Consider the following 15,557-nt stretch of genomic DNA (forward strand, 5'->3'; position numbering starts at 1 on the left):
CCCTACCCCAAAAATCAGCCGCAGCTGAAGAAAATAATTTTTTTAAAAGTATACATCATCACTCCCGCTCTGTCCGGGGCTCCGCCGCAACTTCTTTTCGGCCCCTGTCTTCTTCCTCTATTCTGGACGCGGATTGAAAAATTTCCACCGCCTGGAAGTGCTGACTGTGATTGGCTGACGCCTAGCCAATCACAGCCAGTACTCGATGAATGGCTGTGATTGGTTCATCGAGCACTGGCTGTGATTGGCTAAGAGTCAGCAAATCACAGCCAGCGCTTCCAGGAGGTGGAGATTTTTCAATCCCTGGTCAGAAGATGATGCAGAAAAACAGTGCCGGGACCCGGGAGAAGACACGACCGGGCTGACAGTACTTCTAAGATGATGTATGTTTATTTTTTTTATTTTTAACTGCAGCTAGGGCTTAGTTTAGAGTTTTGACAGTAGGATTTCCTACTGCCAAACTTTCATCGCACCGCACAAGAAACACATTTTCGTGCAATGTGATGCAACAGAGAGGAAAGCTCCATAGGGAAACATGGGCTACAAAACCTCATAAGTCACGGGCATATTACCGGACTCGTGAGGTTTTTGTGTTGGGTTGTTGCATGCTACAAAACATTGCACTGCTGAAGTAACCAATAGGAAAGCATGGGATTCACATACATAGGATTTGTAGCAACGCACAAGAAAATCACACGACTTTGTCGCCTGTGTGAATGAGGTCTAAGCTAAAAAAATGTTGCAACCTTCAGTTTTTACCTACGGCTACATTTAAATTTACACAGGAGGCTTTGTTTGGTATTTTGGGCATAGAGAAGGCATAAAATGACAGACAAAATAATGCAACATGCTGCACTATTTTGCCTGTTAAAAGGCCAAAGGATATGTTGGAAGCCTAGACATATGGCATTATAGTGAAGAGGGTCCATCTGGCACCATTCGAGTCTGGCATGTGCTGGATCTGGTTCTTCTCCCAGTTATACCATTGTTTAGCTCTCACGATACAGCCGAACAATGGAAGCTGAAAGTTTAGGTGTGAGCTCATCCTTACAATACTTTCATAAACTATATCTAACATGATGAAGCTATCTTGTGATTTCTTAATTGCCTGAGATGCTACTGTAAATCTTTTAAGCCCTTGACAACAGCTAATGCGTTCCTGTGGGACACTATTTAGTATGACTGTTCTTATTAATGCAATGATGAGTACAAAAACTTGTGACATTTGACGATAAAAGCAGCCATACGTGCTTCCATGTCTAATGAACGGTAAGACAAACGACAAGATGGGTTTTTGAAGGATACTTGCAGGTTAAATAGATGCTTGTTAATGGGAATCTTAGCTAATAAGTAACAAAACATTACAGACTAATGTAAGAAAATGGGTGGTGACACGGCGCGGTAATATTATTTAACAGCAGTTAAGCCTATTATAGTGTAATTCTCATTTTTTTACTTTGTAATTCCCTTCTGAGTCACAGAATTCTGGGCTTTTTGGAGTAAGATTGTTAATCCTGGGATAAAACAAGTGCTGTGTCCTGATAATTCGTACCGCTAATGACCCTGCAGAGATTAATGGCTTCTCCGGCAAACTAAAATTCACATTTCTTTTAGACTGGCTACACATACAGCGTTTTTGTGAAAAATTGTGCATTTTTCATGGTTTTTTTTCACTACATTTTTGTTGGTGTTTTTATTGGGCAAAAACGCACTAAGGCTAGATTCACACGGGTGATCGCGATTTTGCATCAAGAAAATCGCTGTGAAATTGCATCTTTGTTCCCACAATTTGGGCGTCAGGAATGCTTTTTTTTTTTTAGAATAATCTCCTGTCGCATTACTGCCGCCCTGCGTTAAAATCGCACAATAATAATCGCAAAAGTCAATAGGACTTTCTAATGTTAAAATTGCATTGTGATACAAGTTTGTTGCGTTGTGATGCGATAAAAAGGAGGCTGCATAGGGAAACATGGGAGTTAACAAATCGCAGATCGCTGAAATATAGAGCATGCCGCGATTTTTTGTTCGCTTGATATCGCATCAATTAAAATATCGCTGATGGGAAGGAAACCATTGAAAATCATTGGTTTCATTATTCTCTTTTTTACTGACTATTGCATCAGGCGAAAATTGCGCAATTTTCTCACCAGTGGGAAACCACCCTTAAGGGCCCTGATGTATCAAAAGTGTCTAAAAGAGCAACTGTCCTAGTAGCCCACAGCAATCAGGGGTGAGCTTTAATTGCTGAAACCGATCTGGTAAAATGAAAGTTGTGCTGCTATTGGCTGCTAAGGGTAACAAAGGCAGTTTTTCTTTTAGGCCCCATTCACATGGGGGTATTTGTTGCGCATATGTGAGCATGCAAAATTGATTCTTCCATATGCACATATTCTGCGTGCACATGAACATGCCTTGCGGGCACAAGAAGTGCAGTAAAATACACTGATGCACGCGTTAAAAAAATCGTTCATTCTGCAAATATGCAGTGCTCAGACGTACGCTCGTGTAAAGTTGGCTTCAGGCATTACCCACACGGGCTACTGTTGTGAATTTGCTGTGGATTTTGGTGCATTTCGACCTTTTCATAGAAGTCGATGGCAGAAATCTGCATGAGTTCTAATAATAATAATAATAATCTTTATTTGTATAGCGCCAACATATTCCGCAGCGCTTACATAGACAGGGGGGAATACAGAAAGACAAAATACAAACATTACAGAACCACGGTTACATATAGTAATCAGTTGATGGAAACAATAGGGGTGAGGGTCCTGCTCCAATGAGCTTACATACTACAAGTAATGGGGTGATACAGAAGGTAAAGGGGCTGGAGATGTGCACGGTATGGCGAGGTGGAGAGTGAGCGATGCTATACACAGACAATGGTCAGACATTTAGCCGTGTGACGGCAGAAACGGTGTGACTGCAGGAGCGGTTTATGATGGCTAGCAGGGATTGCAGTCAGTAGGTCAGGGAGCATGTTATCAGGCGGAGTACAGAGAGGTTTGTTAGGGAATGCGGTATGCCTCCCTGAAGAGGTGCGTTTTTAGAGCACGCCTGAAGTTCTGCGAGTCCTGGATTGCTCGGGTAGCCTTTGGTAGTGCGTTCCAGAGGACCGGTGCTGCTCTGGAGAAGTCTTGGAGGCGGGAATGAGAAGTTCGAATTAAAGGGGCGCTCAGTCTGGTTTCATTAGCAGAGCGGAGAGCCCGGGCTGGTTGATGGATTGAGATGAGGGAGGCGATATAGGGGGGCGCTGCACTGTGGAGGGCTTTGTGGATGAAGGTAGCGAGTTTGAATTGAATTCTGTATTTAACGGGCAGCCAGTGCAGTGACCGGCACAGGACAGAGGCGTCCGAGTAGCGGCTGGACAGGAAGATGAGCCTGGCTGCCGCATTCAGGATGGACTGGAGAGGGTAGAGTCTGGTGCAGGGGAGGCCGATCAGCAACGAGTTGCAATAATCGAGCCGGGAGTGGATGAGGGCAACAGTAAGCGTTTTTAACGTCTCCACAGTGAGAAAAGAGCGGATTCTTGCGATGTTCTTGAGGTGCAGCTGACATGTTCGGGCAAGAGATTGGATGTAGGGGGCAAAAGAGAGATCAGAGTCAAATATGACCCCAAGGCAGCGGGCGTGTTGTCTAGGAGTTATGGTGGCGCCACACACTGAGATGGAGATGTCAGGATGAGGTCGGTTAGTGGAGGGTGGAAATACCAGTAAGTCAGTTTTAGAGAGGTTTAGTTTTAGGTAGAGAGAGGACATGGTGTTAGAGACAGCGGACAGACAGTTAGTGATGTTTTGGAGGAAGGGTGCAGAGATGTCACGGGCAGAGGTGTAAATAATAAAAACACTTAATATCAATAAATCTTGTTATTTGTATAGCGTCAATTTATTAATTACTCCCCACAAAGCTGGGTACTCATCTTAAAGAGCTATCAGAAGGATAGAAGGCTGAGTCAACCTTAAGCCGGCTACCTGAACCATGCAGGAATTGAACTCACAACCTTCAGGTCGTGAGTAAGAGCTTAAGACTGCATTTCTGCTGCCTTAACACTGCATCCACTGCTAGTGCAGATTTTTTCCACATTGTGTGGACGAGTTTGTGAAAATCCCATCCATCAATAAATCTTGTTATTTGTATAGCGTCAATCTATTTATTACTCCCCACCAAGCTGGGTACTTATCTTAAAGAGCTCAGAAGGATAGAAGGCTGAGTCAACCTTGAGCCGGCTACCTGAACCATGCAGGAATTGAACTCACAACCTTCAGGTCGTAAGAGCTTAAGACTGCATTTCTGCTGCACCCTCCATATTCATCCAATCTCTCTCCGTTAAACTTATTTTTTTTTTACGGGAGTAGTAGAAAAAGAATCGATTTCCCAGCTGCACGCCGTTCGTATGAATCGGCCAACACAAAATAGGCAAAAAAGTGGAAAATCACTGGAGACGAAAGTCACCTTACCCAACAATGTTGGCTGGCATACCGACTCAGAAGGGTTCCACGGACATTCACCTAGCAACAGAAGCCTGTTATAGCACTGCCCACTAGAAGAAGATTCCCATTTCTTTTGGGTACCCCCTCGTGTATATAGAAGTAGATTTCTATTGTAATCCTACAAATGTGTACTCAATGATATAGTCCTCTGAAATGTGATCAACTACAGTATATACAGATGCATGCAACTACAATTCCATTACATCACCTTCCATTATCATTACATTTTCCGAAAGTCTAGTAGTGTCGTTATCATAACATTACGTACATTTAAGAAAATCAATATACATGTTGGGTAATTGATTTGGCTATATGGTATCTCATTCTGTACCATTTTTAATCTTCTTCTCCTATACGCCTGGATTAAAACTGCAGGTCTATAACAACTACTGAAATAGCATCCTTGTGATTATTGCCTGCAAGGCGTTTAATAGCCGCTAACCCATCCGTATGATCATTATTGCTGTATAATGATAATAGCAGAATGATATTGTCCGTGCCAATTAAACTTCACAGCATGCTAAAGAAGGACGAGCTTTAAATAAAGGTAGGCCTCCTGCTAGATGTGAAAGCAAATGTGGAATAACTATTCCATGAAGCCAGGTGAGGTTGAAGGCAAATATCGATGTGCATGAGATACTGTAAAACAGAATGTAAAGGGCCTTGCACCCATATGAAACCAGTGACTCTAGAGTAATACACCTACCTAAAGTTTCATGTGTACAAATATGCCATCATATCCATGGATGTCCATAAAGAACATAACAGTAGAAGTGGACACACTCACAATGACAATAGTCTCTAGAGCAGTGTTTCTCAACTCCAGTCCTCGGGTTCCCCAACAGGCCATGTTTTTGGGATATCCTATAGTAAGAACACCTGTGGCAATGTCTGAAGCACTGGCAATAATTACATCACCTGTGCAATACTGAGGAAATCCTGAAAACATGACCCGTTGGGGGTCTCGAGGACTGGAGTTAAAAAACACTGGTCTAGGGGTTTAGCCTGCAATTTAGAATATATGTAGCTAGAAATGATTGATCCAGTAAATCTTCCCTGGGAAATGTCCGTGTTTCTTGGAATTAACCAAATTTGCAAATTTAAGCTTAATTTTATTAGTTAAAGCAACTCTCTGGTCCTCGAGGCAAAATTTGTCCAGGGACTAGAGGGGGGAATTATATTACCTTGTGTCCTCCTTTCTCTCCTTTCTCCCACTGATCCACATGTACTTGGGGCTTCTCTTTATTTTTCCAACATGACCATTGCTCTCCTGTCACCAACTGGTGCGCACCAAGCATTGGTACTCAGACATTGCATGCTACTTTTAAATAGGTCAACACTGCTAGAGCATTGGCTAAAGAGAGCAGCGTGTAATAGACTACCAATGGACCACCAGGTCTTTGTGCGCATCCGGTAGTCTAAGAATCACAGAGGCCTTGTTGGAAGAAAGATGGGGCCCAGGAACTGGAAAGTTGACAGCAGAACAGGAAGAAAGGAGGGCACAGGGTAATATTACCCTCCCATACACAGACATAGTTGCCAGATAAATTTTGGCCCGGGACTAAATGGGGACTTTGATTGAATTGAATTTACATTTTGGTTAAAATGGTGCAAATTGTTCAAAGGTTATCAAAATTGAGCATTTGATTGCTAATTTGGTGAAACTTGCTAGACATATTTCTATACATTCTGCCACCTCATCAAAGACTTGAGGAAGAAAGGGACAGGAGGCAGGAGTTGAAGAATATCCTTTATTAAGCTTTATTCTTCAACTCCCATCTTGTATCCAGCATGCCGAATCCTTCTTCCTCAAGTCTTTGCTGTTCTGCTATGGGGGCTACTGCTCATCTCCGAGGAGGTTGCTGCTATTCTTGATAGATTTACCAGTGTCTTATACCTCAGCGCAACTACTCCCGGTACCAGCGCTCCCAATTCCTGCATACATTGACCCTTTTGCCATGCTGTACTACTCTATCGAGCGTTGTTTTTTTTTTTGTGGTTTTACAGTATATGCTACTTCATGGCTAGAGTGCATATACAGTAACCTTAGCCAATACAAATTTAGTCTATGCCATGTTGTATACTTTTTTGCAAGAGGTCTCTGCATAGAATAGTGTAGTCTACTATGCTTTTCTATACAGCAAAGATATACTGACCTGATAGATATCTAGAGGACAATCTTTTGGCATCTGTTGGATGAATGGAGGCCTAGAAAGACATTTACAATGAAAAATAGGTGTGCTCCAGGTGCATGGCATCCAGTGAAATGAGGTAACACAGGCAGGTAAAGGGCACACCTAGAACAGGTGTCAAAATGGTACAGCACGCTGTAACACTCCTTTGCTGCAGCCAACTAGTTTCAACATTGGAGTGGTGTCTTGGTGGCCAAGTCACCTGACGAAGACATCACTCTAATGGTGAAACGCGTTGACTGTCCCCATGGTATATAAAGTATTCCATATCTTCTAAAGGGAAACTCCTTGCACATGCCTGGCTGGTTCTTTATGAGAAACAGGGAACCAAGAATCCCCAAATCCAGGACTGATGTAGAATTTAGTTGGTAGACCTCAATCAATCAGGCCTTTGTAGCATATCATGTCAATACCAATCAGGCATTTATGAGATATTGGATCAATATGCCATAAAGATCTTTAACAGGAAAGCCATTTTTATTTCTTCTGGTTAGCTTAAAGCAGAAAAGACAGCCATATTACATAATTCATAATATGAATTAATAATTTTAGGGAATTGTCCAATTGTAAACTATTGATTCGCTGTCTACAAGCACAGGACAGACAATCAATAGTAGATCAGCGTTCTGCCACCCAGGATCACCAATCACCCCCCAGGATCAATGTGCTGTTCTCTGGAGCGGTATGATCAAGCACTGAGCTGATTTCTGCAGCAAGCAGACAGCTCTGTTCTCACTGCATTGGCAAGGGTTGGTACTGCAGGCCAAGTTCCCACTGAAGTTAATGAGAACTTTGCATGTCATACCTACAGTGGTAATATAGTTGTATGCTTCCTGCAGAAATCAGCTCAGCATGTGAGCTCACTGGTTTAGAGAACAAATGATCTACAGGGGGCCCTAGCAGCAGTACCCCACTGATTTACTATTGAGGGCCTTTTCTTGATCGATGGGCCATGTAAATGTGCACCTGATCAGCTTATGAATGATCAAACACTTGGTAATCAGCTGATCTGATCTTCTGAGGACAGGGATGTAACTAGGGTACAAACAATGTTCATGATCATTCGATCCCCCATACACTATGAATCGGCCTATGTGAAGGCCAGCTAAATGAATGCAAATCTTATTGATTGGTGCTTTTCATTTGGCTCTATCAAGCTGTGTGAAAGCAGCCTTTCATGCATCCAATTTCATTATTGAAGCCAATATAGCAAGCAGCCACCGGTGGCAGCTTTTCATCATCAAACTAGAGTGAACTGATCACTGTTTTCACAGTAGATGAGGCTCAAACCACTGTGAATATGCCATTAAGGGAGTTGTCAACTATTGATGGCCTATCCTTAGAACAGAACATCAATAGCAGATCACTTGGGGGCCATTTCCTGGGACCTCCACCAATCAGCTGTTTGCCAGGCTGGCATGCTTGTGCACTGAGCTGATTTCTGCAGCAATCAGACAGCTCCATTCCTTTTGCAATGGACAGGTTTGGTATTACATGCAAAGTTGCCCTGCAGAAATCAGCTTAGCATAAAAGTGCACTGGCCTGGCATACATATGATTGTAGGTGACGGAACCTTGACAGTCTACTCTTCATGACCTATCCTGAGGATAGGCCATTGATAGTTTATAACTCGATAGCCCATTTAATTCTTGAGCACCCCTATAGTTCAAGAACCAATCACATCCACAATATTTTACTAGTTGGAACAACATCATTAGTTCCAAAGGGTATTAATAAGTTTGCACAGTTGAAAACGTGATGCCAATAAAGACTGTCTACCAATGTTGTAAGTGCTAAACTCGTATAATTTAGTAAGCAGTCTACAAAAATATGTTTTGTGTAAAAATGCAGACTAATGCGAGAGAATATTTCCCCGGCTTCTGTATTATGAAAACTATGGTGATAAAAAAAAGAACATAAAGTGAAATGGAAGCTTAAACACAGATTTGACATTAGACTGCAGTCAAGATAAGCCCAGAGTGACACTTCTTTATGCTTCATTTAAAATATAGGCAAACAATAATAAAACAGAAGATAAAAGAAATGTAATTCACTTAAAGCAAGCGAAACTGAAAACTTTGATCCATAAAAAGATAGAATTGTTATCTACAGAGAAACAGCTACAAGTCTTACACAAAGAATGTCAGCTATTGAATAAAGCTCGGCATTGATTCTAAAAGGAATTTTCGGTGCGGGTAAAGATAGCCGGGGCCTTGTCACTCAGGAGGGACAATGGAATCAGGACTAGTGCTAGGAAGTTTTCAATTATGTAATGCTCTCTGCTGCAAAGTACATGAAGATATTTACTTACTCATTATGCATGCATTTCATAGAGATAAAAAGAGTTTGGATTATTTTGTATTTGCTTTGCTCTAATATTAGAAAATGATACTATGAGGTAATGATGACCTTCAGTACAAAGTGCTGGTTAAAAAAGGAGGATGCTGAAAAGTTAGTAATAGAATATTGCAAAACTGTGATAGAGCAGAGGCATCACTAGGGGGAGATAGAGAGCATGTCCCTCACGTCTAGAGTAGCAAGAGGTGGGTGGGTAGGTGGGGGGAATCAACACGGCACTTTGCTCTTGTCAGGATATTTACGGTAGAAACCAGGTTAGGACAGTGAAGAAAAGTTTGGGTGAAGGAAAGCTGAACTATGACTCCGGTTAGAATATGGAAATATAGGATATGAAATATATATAAATATGTATATATATATATATATATATATATATATATATATATTAGAATTATTTATAGTACCAGCAATGGCAATGCGCCACTTATAATATAATATAGAGAATTACATCATGACATGTAATTCACTGAAGGACCTGTGATGACAGTTAGAGTTGGTCAAAATATTGAAGGACCTATAATGACGCTACCATCATTTGATCAGGGGCAGAGCATGTAACTCACTCACTCCCTAACTCATGGATAAGTGGTCATTAGTACTTGTATATATATATATATATATATATATATATATATATATATATATATATATATATATATATATATATATATCACAAGGCTGACTAGAGATGAGCGAATCTTTAGAGACGAGCGGGGAGATACTTGGCTAAGGCACTACTCGCTCGAGTAATGTGCCTTAGCGAGTATACTCGCTCATCTCTAAGGCTGACTCAAATTTTGTATGCAGTCCTTGCTGATTTTTTGTGGATTGCTCATCAAATCTGCATTTCATTTAATTGAATGCATAACAATTTTTCCATGCCTGAAATTTAAATACGCCTGATGGACAAAGGGAACATTTTATTGCTTGCTAGAGATGAGCGAACGTGCTCGGCCCCGCCCCTTTTTCGCCCGAATACCGCGATTTTCGAGTACTTCCGTACTCGGGCGAAAAAATTCGGGGGGCGCCGTGGCGGCGCGGGGGGTTGCAGCGGGGAGTGGGGGGGAGAGGGAGAGAGGGCTCCCCCCTGTTCCCTGCTGCTACCCCCCGCACCGCCGCCCCTCTCCCCGTCCCCCGGCGCCCCCCGAATCTTTACGCGCGAGTACTGAAGTACTCGAAAATGGCGGTACTCGGGTGCGTAAGTACTCATTACGAGTACGTTCGCTCATCTCTATTGCTTGCCTTATTTTCTGCAATTTTGTATGTGATTTTGTTCCCTTTAATGGGGCAGAATTGCAAGTGTATCTGTGGCAGCTGCCATCAATGCAAATTCAATTATGTGGTGGATCCACTTTAAAAACAATTGCCATTGTAACATGGCCTACCAGTCTATTTTTAGTGAGCGACAGGAAATGCACCCATACACAGGGAGATCAGACAAATTCCATGACCTTAGCATACAAAGAATGGTCAGCAGCATAAAGAATGATATAACCCCAAGGGTGAGGAGATTAGTATTTAAGTAAAGTGCTCGCCACGTATAACTGGGTTTGGACCCGAAACCCACAAGCAGTATCCCAAATCAAGAAAAGTATGGCGGCTATTCACTGGAGCACAACAATGTCCCATGTAAATGTTTTCAGAGGGTAATGGGTCAGACTGTTCTTATCTTGACCCTGTCACAACGTCCTTTATACCAATTTGGGATAACCACCCTTAGGTTGACTACCCACTACAGTTTACAGCGAAATCGCGATTTTGCACGATCGCGATTTTAACATTACAAGTCCCATAGACCCCTGCAGAAAAAAACACTGCGAATTTCGCAGTGAAAAAAAAACTGTAGTGAGTAGCCACCCTTTTGAGAGTGATCCCAGTTGGAACCCCATGTTGCTTTCCTGTTATGCCATAGTAATAAAGCAACTGGGAAATCTATAGTCAATTTATATGTAATAGTATTTATGTATATCTACTAATGTAAAATCTATGTAAGGTTGTATATATAATCCAAAACAACCAGAAACAGAACCATGCAGTTAGGTACAATAAATTTAATTAGCTATTACAACATAGAAAAAAAGGTAAAGTCCCCTGGTGCAAGCTCCTGATATCATGACATTTTCTTAGCAGACTGTTTTGTGGGGTGGTTTGCCATTGCCTTCCCCAGTCTTTTTTTACCCCTCAACAGGCTGAATCAAACTTGAGCTGGCTACCTGAACCAAGTGGGGATTGAACCCGCAACCTTTAGGTTGTAAGCAAAAGCTTAAAATTACATTTCTGCTGCCTTTACACTCTGGACCATACGGGACCCTTAGAAAAACATAGGGATATAACTAGAGATGAGCGAGCATACTCGTCCGAGCTTGATGCTCGTTCGAGTATTAGGGTGCTCGAGATGCTCGTTACTCGAGATGAGCACCACGCGGTACTCGTCTCGATTAAACGAGCACTGACCATTGAATTCAATGGAGCCGGCAATACAGCCGGCTCCATTGAAAGCAATGGGCTGCCGGTGAAGTGCGGGATGAATTTTTGGGAAGGACTTACAAATATAAGCCCTTCCCTGCAATTCATCCAGAAATGTGTAAAAAGTAAAAAAAAAAATATACTCACCTTGTCCCGGCAGACGGAGTTCAGCCGCGGCCGGCCGGCAGTTCTCCTGAACTGCTGTGAGTAGTATTCAGCAGCCTGGGATTTAAAATCCCCGCCTGCTGAATGAGCTGCCTCTGATTGGTCACAGCCTCACCAAATGACAGCTGAGAGCTGCCCCTGATTGGTCCCTGCGCTGAGCCAATCAGAGGCAGCAATCACTCACCCATTCATGAGTTCATGAATGGGTGAGTGAGAGCTGCCTCTGATTGGTGAGGCTGTGACCAATCAGAGGCAGTTCATTCAGCAGGCGGGGATTTTAAATCCCCACCTGCTGAATACTACAGAAAGCAGTTCAGGAGAACTGCCGGCCAGATGCGGCTGAACTCCTGCTGCAGCGGAAAGGTGAGTATACATTTTTTTTTTATTTTTACACATTTTAGGATGATTTTCAGGTAAGGGCTTATATTTTTAAGCCCTTCCCGAAAATTCATCCAGCGCTCGCCGGCAGCCCATTGCTTTCAATGGAGCCGGCTGTATTGCCGGCTCCATTGAATTCAATGGGCTAACATCATTCTTCTCTGCCACAGCTGTTACAGCTGTGGCAAAGGAGAACGATCTTTATGCTGACAGTGCGGGAGGGGGGGGGTCTCACTCTTGCCACTATTGTGGCTTAATAGTGAGACCTCGGAGCCCAAAATGCAGCCCTGCATGTTGCTCCTCACCTGCCCTATCCATTTCTGTGTTTTTTACATGACTTTGGTGATTTGCTAAGATTTTCACAAATGAAAACCTTAGCGGAGCACCAGTCATATACAAAAATGCTCGAGTCGCCCATTGACTTCAATGGGGTTCGTTACTCGAAACGAACTCTCGAGCATCACTGAAAGTTCGACTCGAGTAACGAGCACTCGAGCATTTTGGTGCTCGCTCATCTCTAGATATAACCAAAAATATATGGTCAATCAATTCTGAGCCAACCAGCAAAACGTACACATAGGGTCCAAACCTTCCTGCCCCCTGACTGACACTTTGATAGGCCATTTAATAGAAGCTACATTACATTCTGAACAAGTGATCTTTACAGTCAGACTAAAATGCAAAGTTTACAATTTTTTAGAAATGTCTAAAACACTGCATCTTTAAAGGGTTTTGATCATGCTAGCTCTTCCCTTTGAGAAGATTTCTTTCTCGGATTAGTTTTTATGTTGCTCCCTAGTAGGAAGCTTGAAATCTGTTTAGCTCGTAATTGGATCTTTCATTCTACTTTTAAGAGCAAAAACAAGTTTACACTATTATTCAGACCAGTTCAAAGCCCTTTAGAAAAGGCAGTAGGTAACATCAATCAACATCCGTTTTCTATGGGAAGACTGAATAGGTAAGTGAGATAATTGTAGAAATGGGCTTTGTATGAGAGGCATTCCAGCAGCTGTAACATTGATTTACTTAGCATTTAAATTCATTGCCTTGTTCTCATTTTAAAGCTACATTGTTAATGGAATTTTTCCTTTTTTTTCCCCAATCACACGGAGTGACAAAATGAAAGCTAATTGACTGCTGCCTCAATGAGGCGAGTAAAGCCTTGTGTGTAGCAAAAACATTTAAAAGACCGCTAAACCTATCGAAAATATACAGTTGTATGTAGCATTTTTACTGGAAGAAGAACTTTATTGGATTGGGTTTCTATTATGGTTTCTTTGCGTTTTATTACTTTTTAAGTTCTTCTCTTAAGCAACTTTTTGGAAAACTTCTCTCAATAGTAACCAAGTATTTTTCTTTTTTCTTTAGCAAATCCAACAAGAGCGGGTGGAAGAGAAATTTCTGGGCCATCAGAGGTCATCAGGGAATCAAGTAGCACGACTGGCATGGTGGTCGGCATTGTCGCCGCAGCAGCCTTGTGCATTCTCATCCTTCTTTACGCCATGTACAAGTATCGAAACAGGGATGAAGGCTCCTATCATGTGGATGAGAGTCGAAATTACATCAGTAACTCAGCACAGTCCAATGGGACTGTGATCAAAGAGAAACAACCCAGCAGCGCTAAAAGTTCTAACAAAAATAAGAAAAACAAGGACAAGGAATATTATGTCTGATCCCAGCCGCTTAATGAACACGTGTATAGAAATAGTCTTCATTTTATCTGAGACATAAAATTAACAAACTTATTTACTTTTTATGAAGCACATTGAAAATAACAAAAAAAAAAAAAAAAGAAGACAGGGAATGCTAACGGGAAGGAAAGACTGTTTTTAAAAAAATATATATAAAACAAATGGAAAAAAATATAAACAAGTATATTAGGGTTTTGTTTCCCAGAAACAGGAGCCAAACAAGAATTACAGATATCCACAGTGTTGCATTTACTCTGCCTGACAATTCGAGTGGCTGGAATGTTTTGGAAAGACGATGTACAAGAAACATTCTTAAAGCACACAGAAAGTTCCACCATTGAGGCACAATTAAAAGAAAAAAATAAAAAAAGCTACCTATGATTCTGGATACAGCCAAAGTGCTAGTACTCTCTCCAAAAGTAAGTTCTAATGCCAGCACAGACTTGTCCGAACTTGCAAACGGCAATGGTTTGCAGCATCAAGCTAAGAAGCGTTGATTGATACGTCTGCTTCATAATGCTGGCTTTTCTGAAGACTTGTATTAAAAAAAAAAAAGGCAAAAACTTTCACAAAGCCCCTTTCTGGTTGTGAAGAGTATGCTATGGAGGCCTTATTTCACAAATATGGAATATAAGGCCCTTTTTCAAAAATAAATCAAGAGGGATAGATGCAATCATTGAAAATTTTCATGCACGCTTACTATGTTACTACATATGTTTATATAAAACACATCTATATGTGCTTTCTGGACTGTGATAAGTGATGTTTTATAGCCTGTTGTATAGACAATGCAAAATATATCTGCTCTTCAGCCATTTTTGGTAACCTAAATGTTCTAAGTGTTGCTAGGTATAGAAAGTTTTCTGATGTCTGACACAACAGACGTGTTTCAGTTAATTGCCGCCATTACCCAATTTTGGTTTTCTTCTTTTTCATTTTTAATTCTTGTGAGTATGCCGCTGGGGATGTGTATGAATGTAAATAATACAAAAAAAAAATGTTAATATTATACAGCACAATAGCCAACATTCCGCTGCAGCCAAGTTACAGTATGTTGGGCCACGAGGTGTAAAGGAATCTAATACAGTCCAAATAAATGACAAAGTTCAAGTCAACTGATAGATGCATTCCGGAATTCTTTGTGTTACCTAATTAACTATAAATAAAGTTTACTTTTTAACAAATGCCACAAAAAAAAATGATCGGAGAAATTTTTTTATGCTTGAAAAAAAACATTCAAACTAATGTTTTATGTAGCATTCATTTAAAATATTGAAGATATATTTTGAAATAGTTTTTAAATATCATATGAAATACGAAAAACAGAACCAGGATTACTGAATTACTCTACATAGATTTTTTTTAATATAAGAGGCATTTTTTTCTTTTTCCTTTTTTTTTTCCCATTGGAAATACTATAGAAATAGTTAGAATGTAACAAATCATGGATTTTTCTAATACTTTTAAAATTTAAAAATGTATTTAGTATTTTTTTTATACATTTGAACTTAAACTAAGATTCCCAATTTTGTCTTCTTTTTTAAAGTTTCTTTATAGTAACAGATAAAGTCTTTTCTTTATCATTGAACAACACTTGCTGGGAAAAAAAAGAGTTGAGAGTAACATTTTTACTCATAAGGAAATGCAAAGAGAATATATTAACCTAAAAGTGGGTACTTCAAGAGAACTCAGTCTTTCCACTCGAAGGCCTCCTGGGAGGAATATAGATGTTCACACATTATAGACAGGAAGAAGGAATTTAAAATTAATTTAAACAGCAGGGGCAACAAAGCAAGATATCTTGTTTTATTCACTAG

The 15,557-nt window shown here is 40.9% G+C and overlaps 1 protein-coding gene across 5 annotated transcripts in view; it reads left to right on the plus strand.

The window, feature by feature from the left end:
• Positions 1-15,181, plus strand: part of NRXN1 (neurexin 1) — a 1,562,703-nt gene extending 1,547,522 nt beyond the window's left edge. For 2 of the 5 annotated variants that reach the window (XM_066595517.1, XM_066595520.1), the window contains one exon: positions 13,418-15,180. In XM_066595517.1, coding sequence (XP_066451614.1) covers positions 13,418-13,722 — 305 coding nt within the window. In that variant the 3' untranslated portion in view covers positions 13,723-15,180. Of the gene's footprint in view, positions 1-13,417 lie in introns of all 5 variants that reach the window. The other 3 variants (XM_066595516.1, XM_066595519.1, XM_066595518.1) reach the window with 3 other exon arrangements.
• Positions 15,182-15,557: the final 376 nt, after the last annotated feature.

Source organism: Eleutherodactylus coqui, chromosome 3, assembly GCF_035609145.1.
Source record: "Eleutherodactylus coqui strain aEleCoq1 chromosome 3, aEleCoq1.hap1, whole genome shotgun sequence".
Taxonomy (NCBI): Eukaryota; Metazoa; Chordata; class Amphibia; order Anura; family Eleutherodactylidae; genus Eleutherodactylus; species Eleutherodactylus coqui.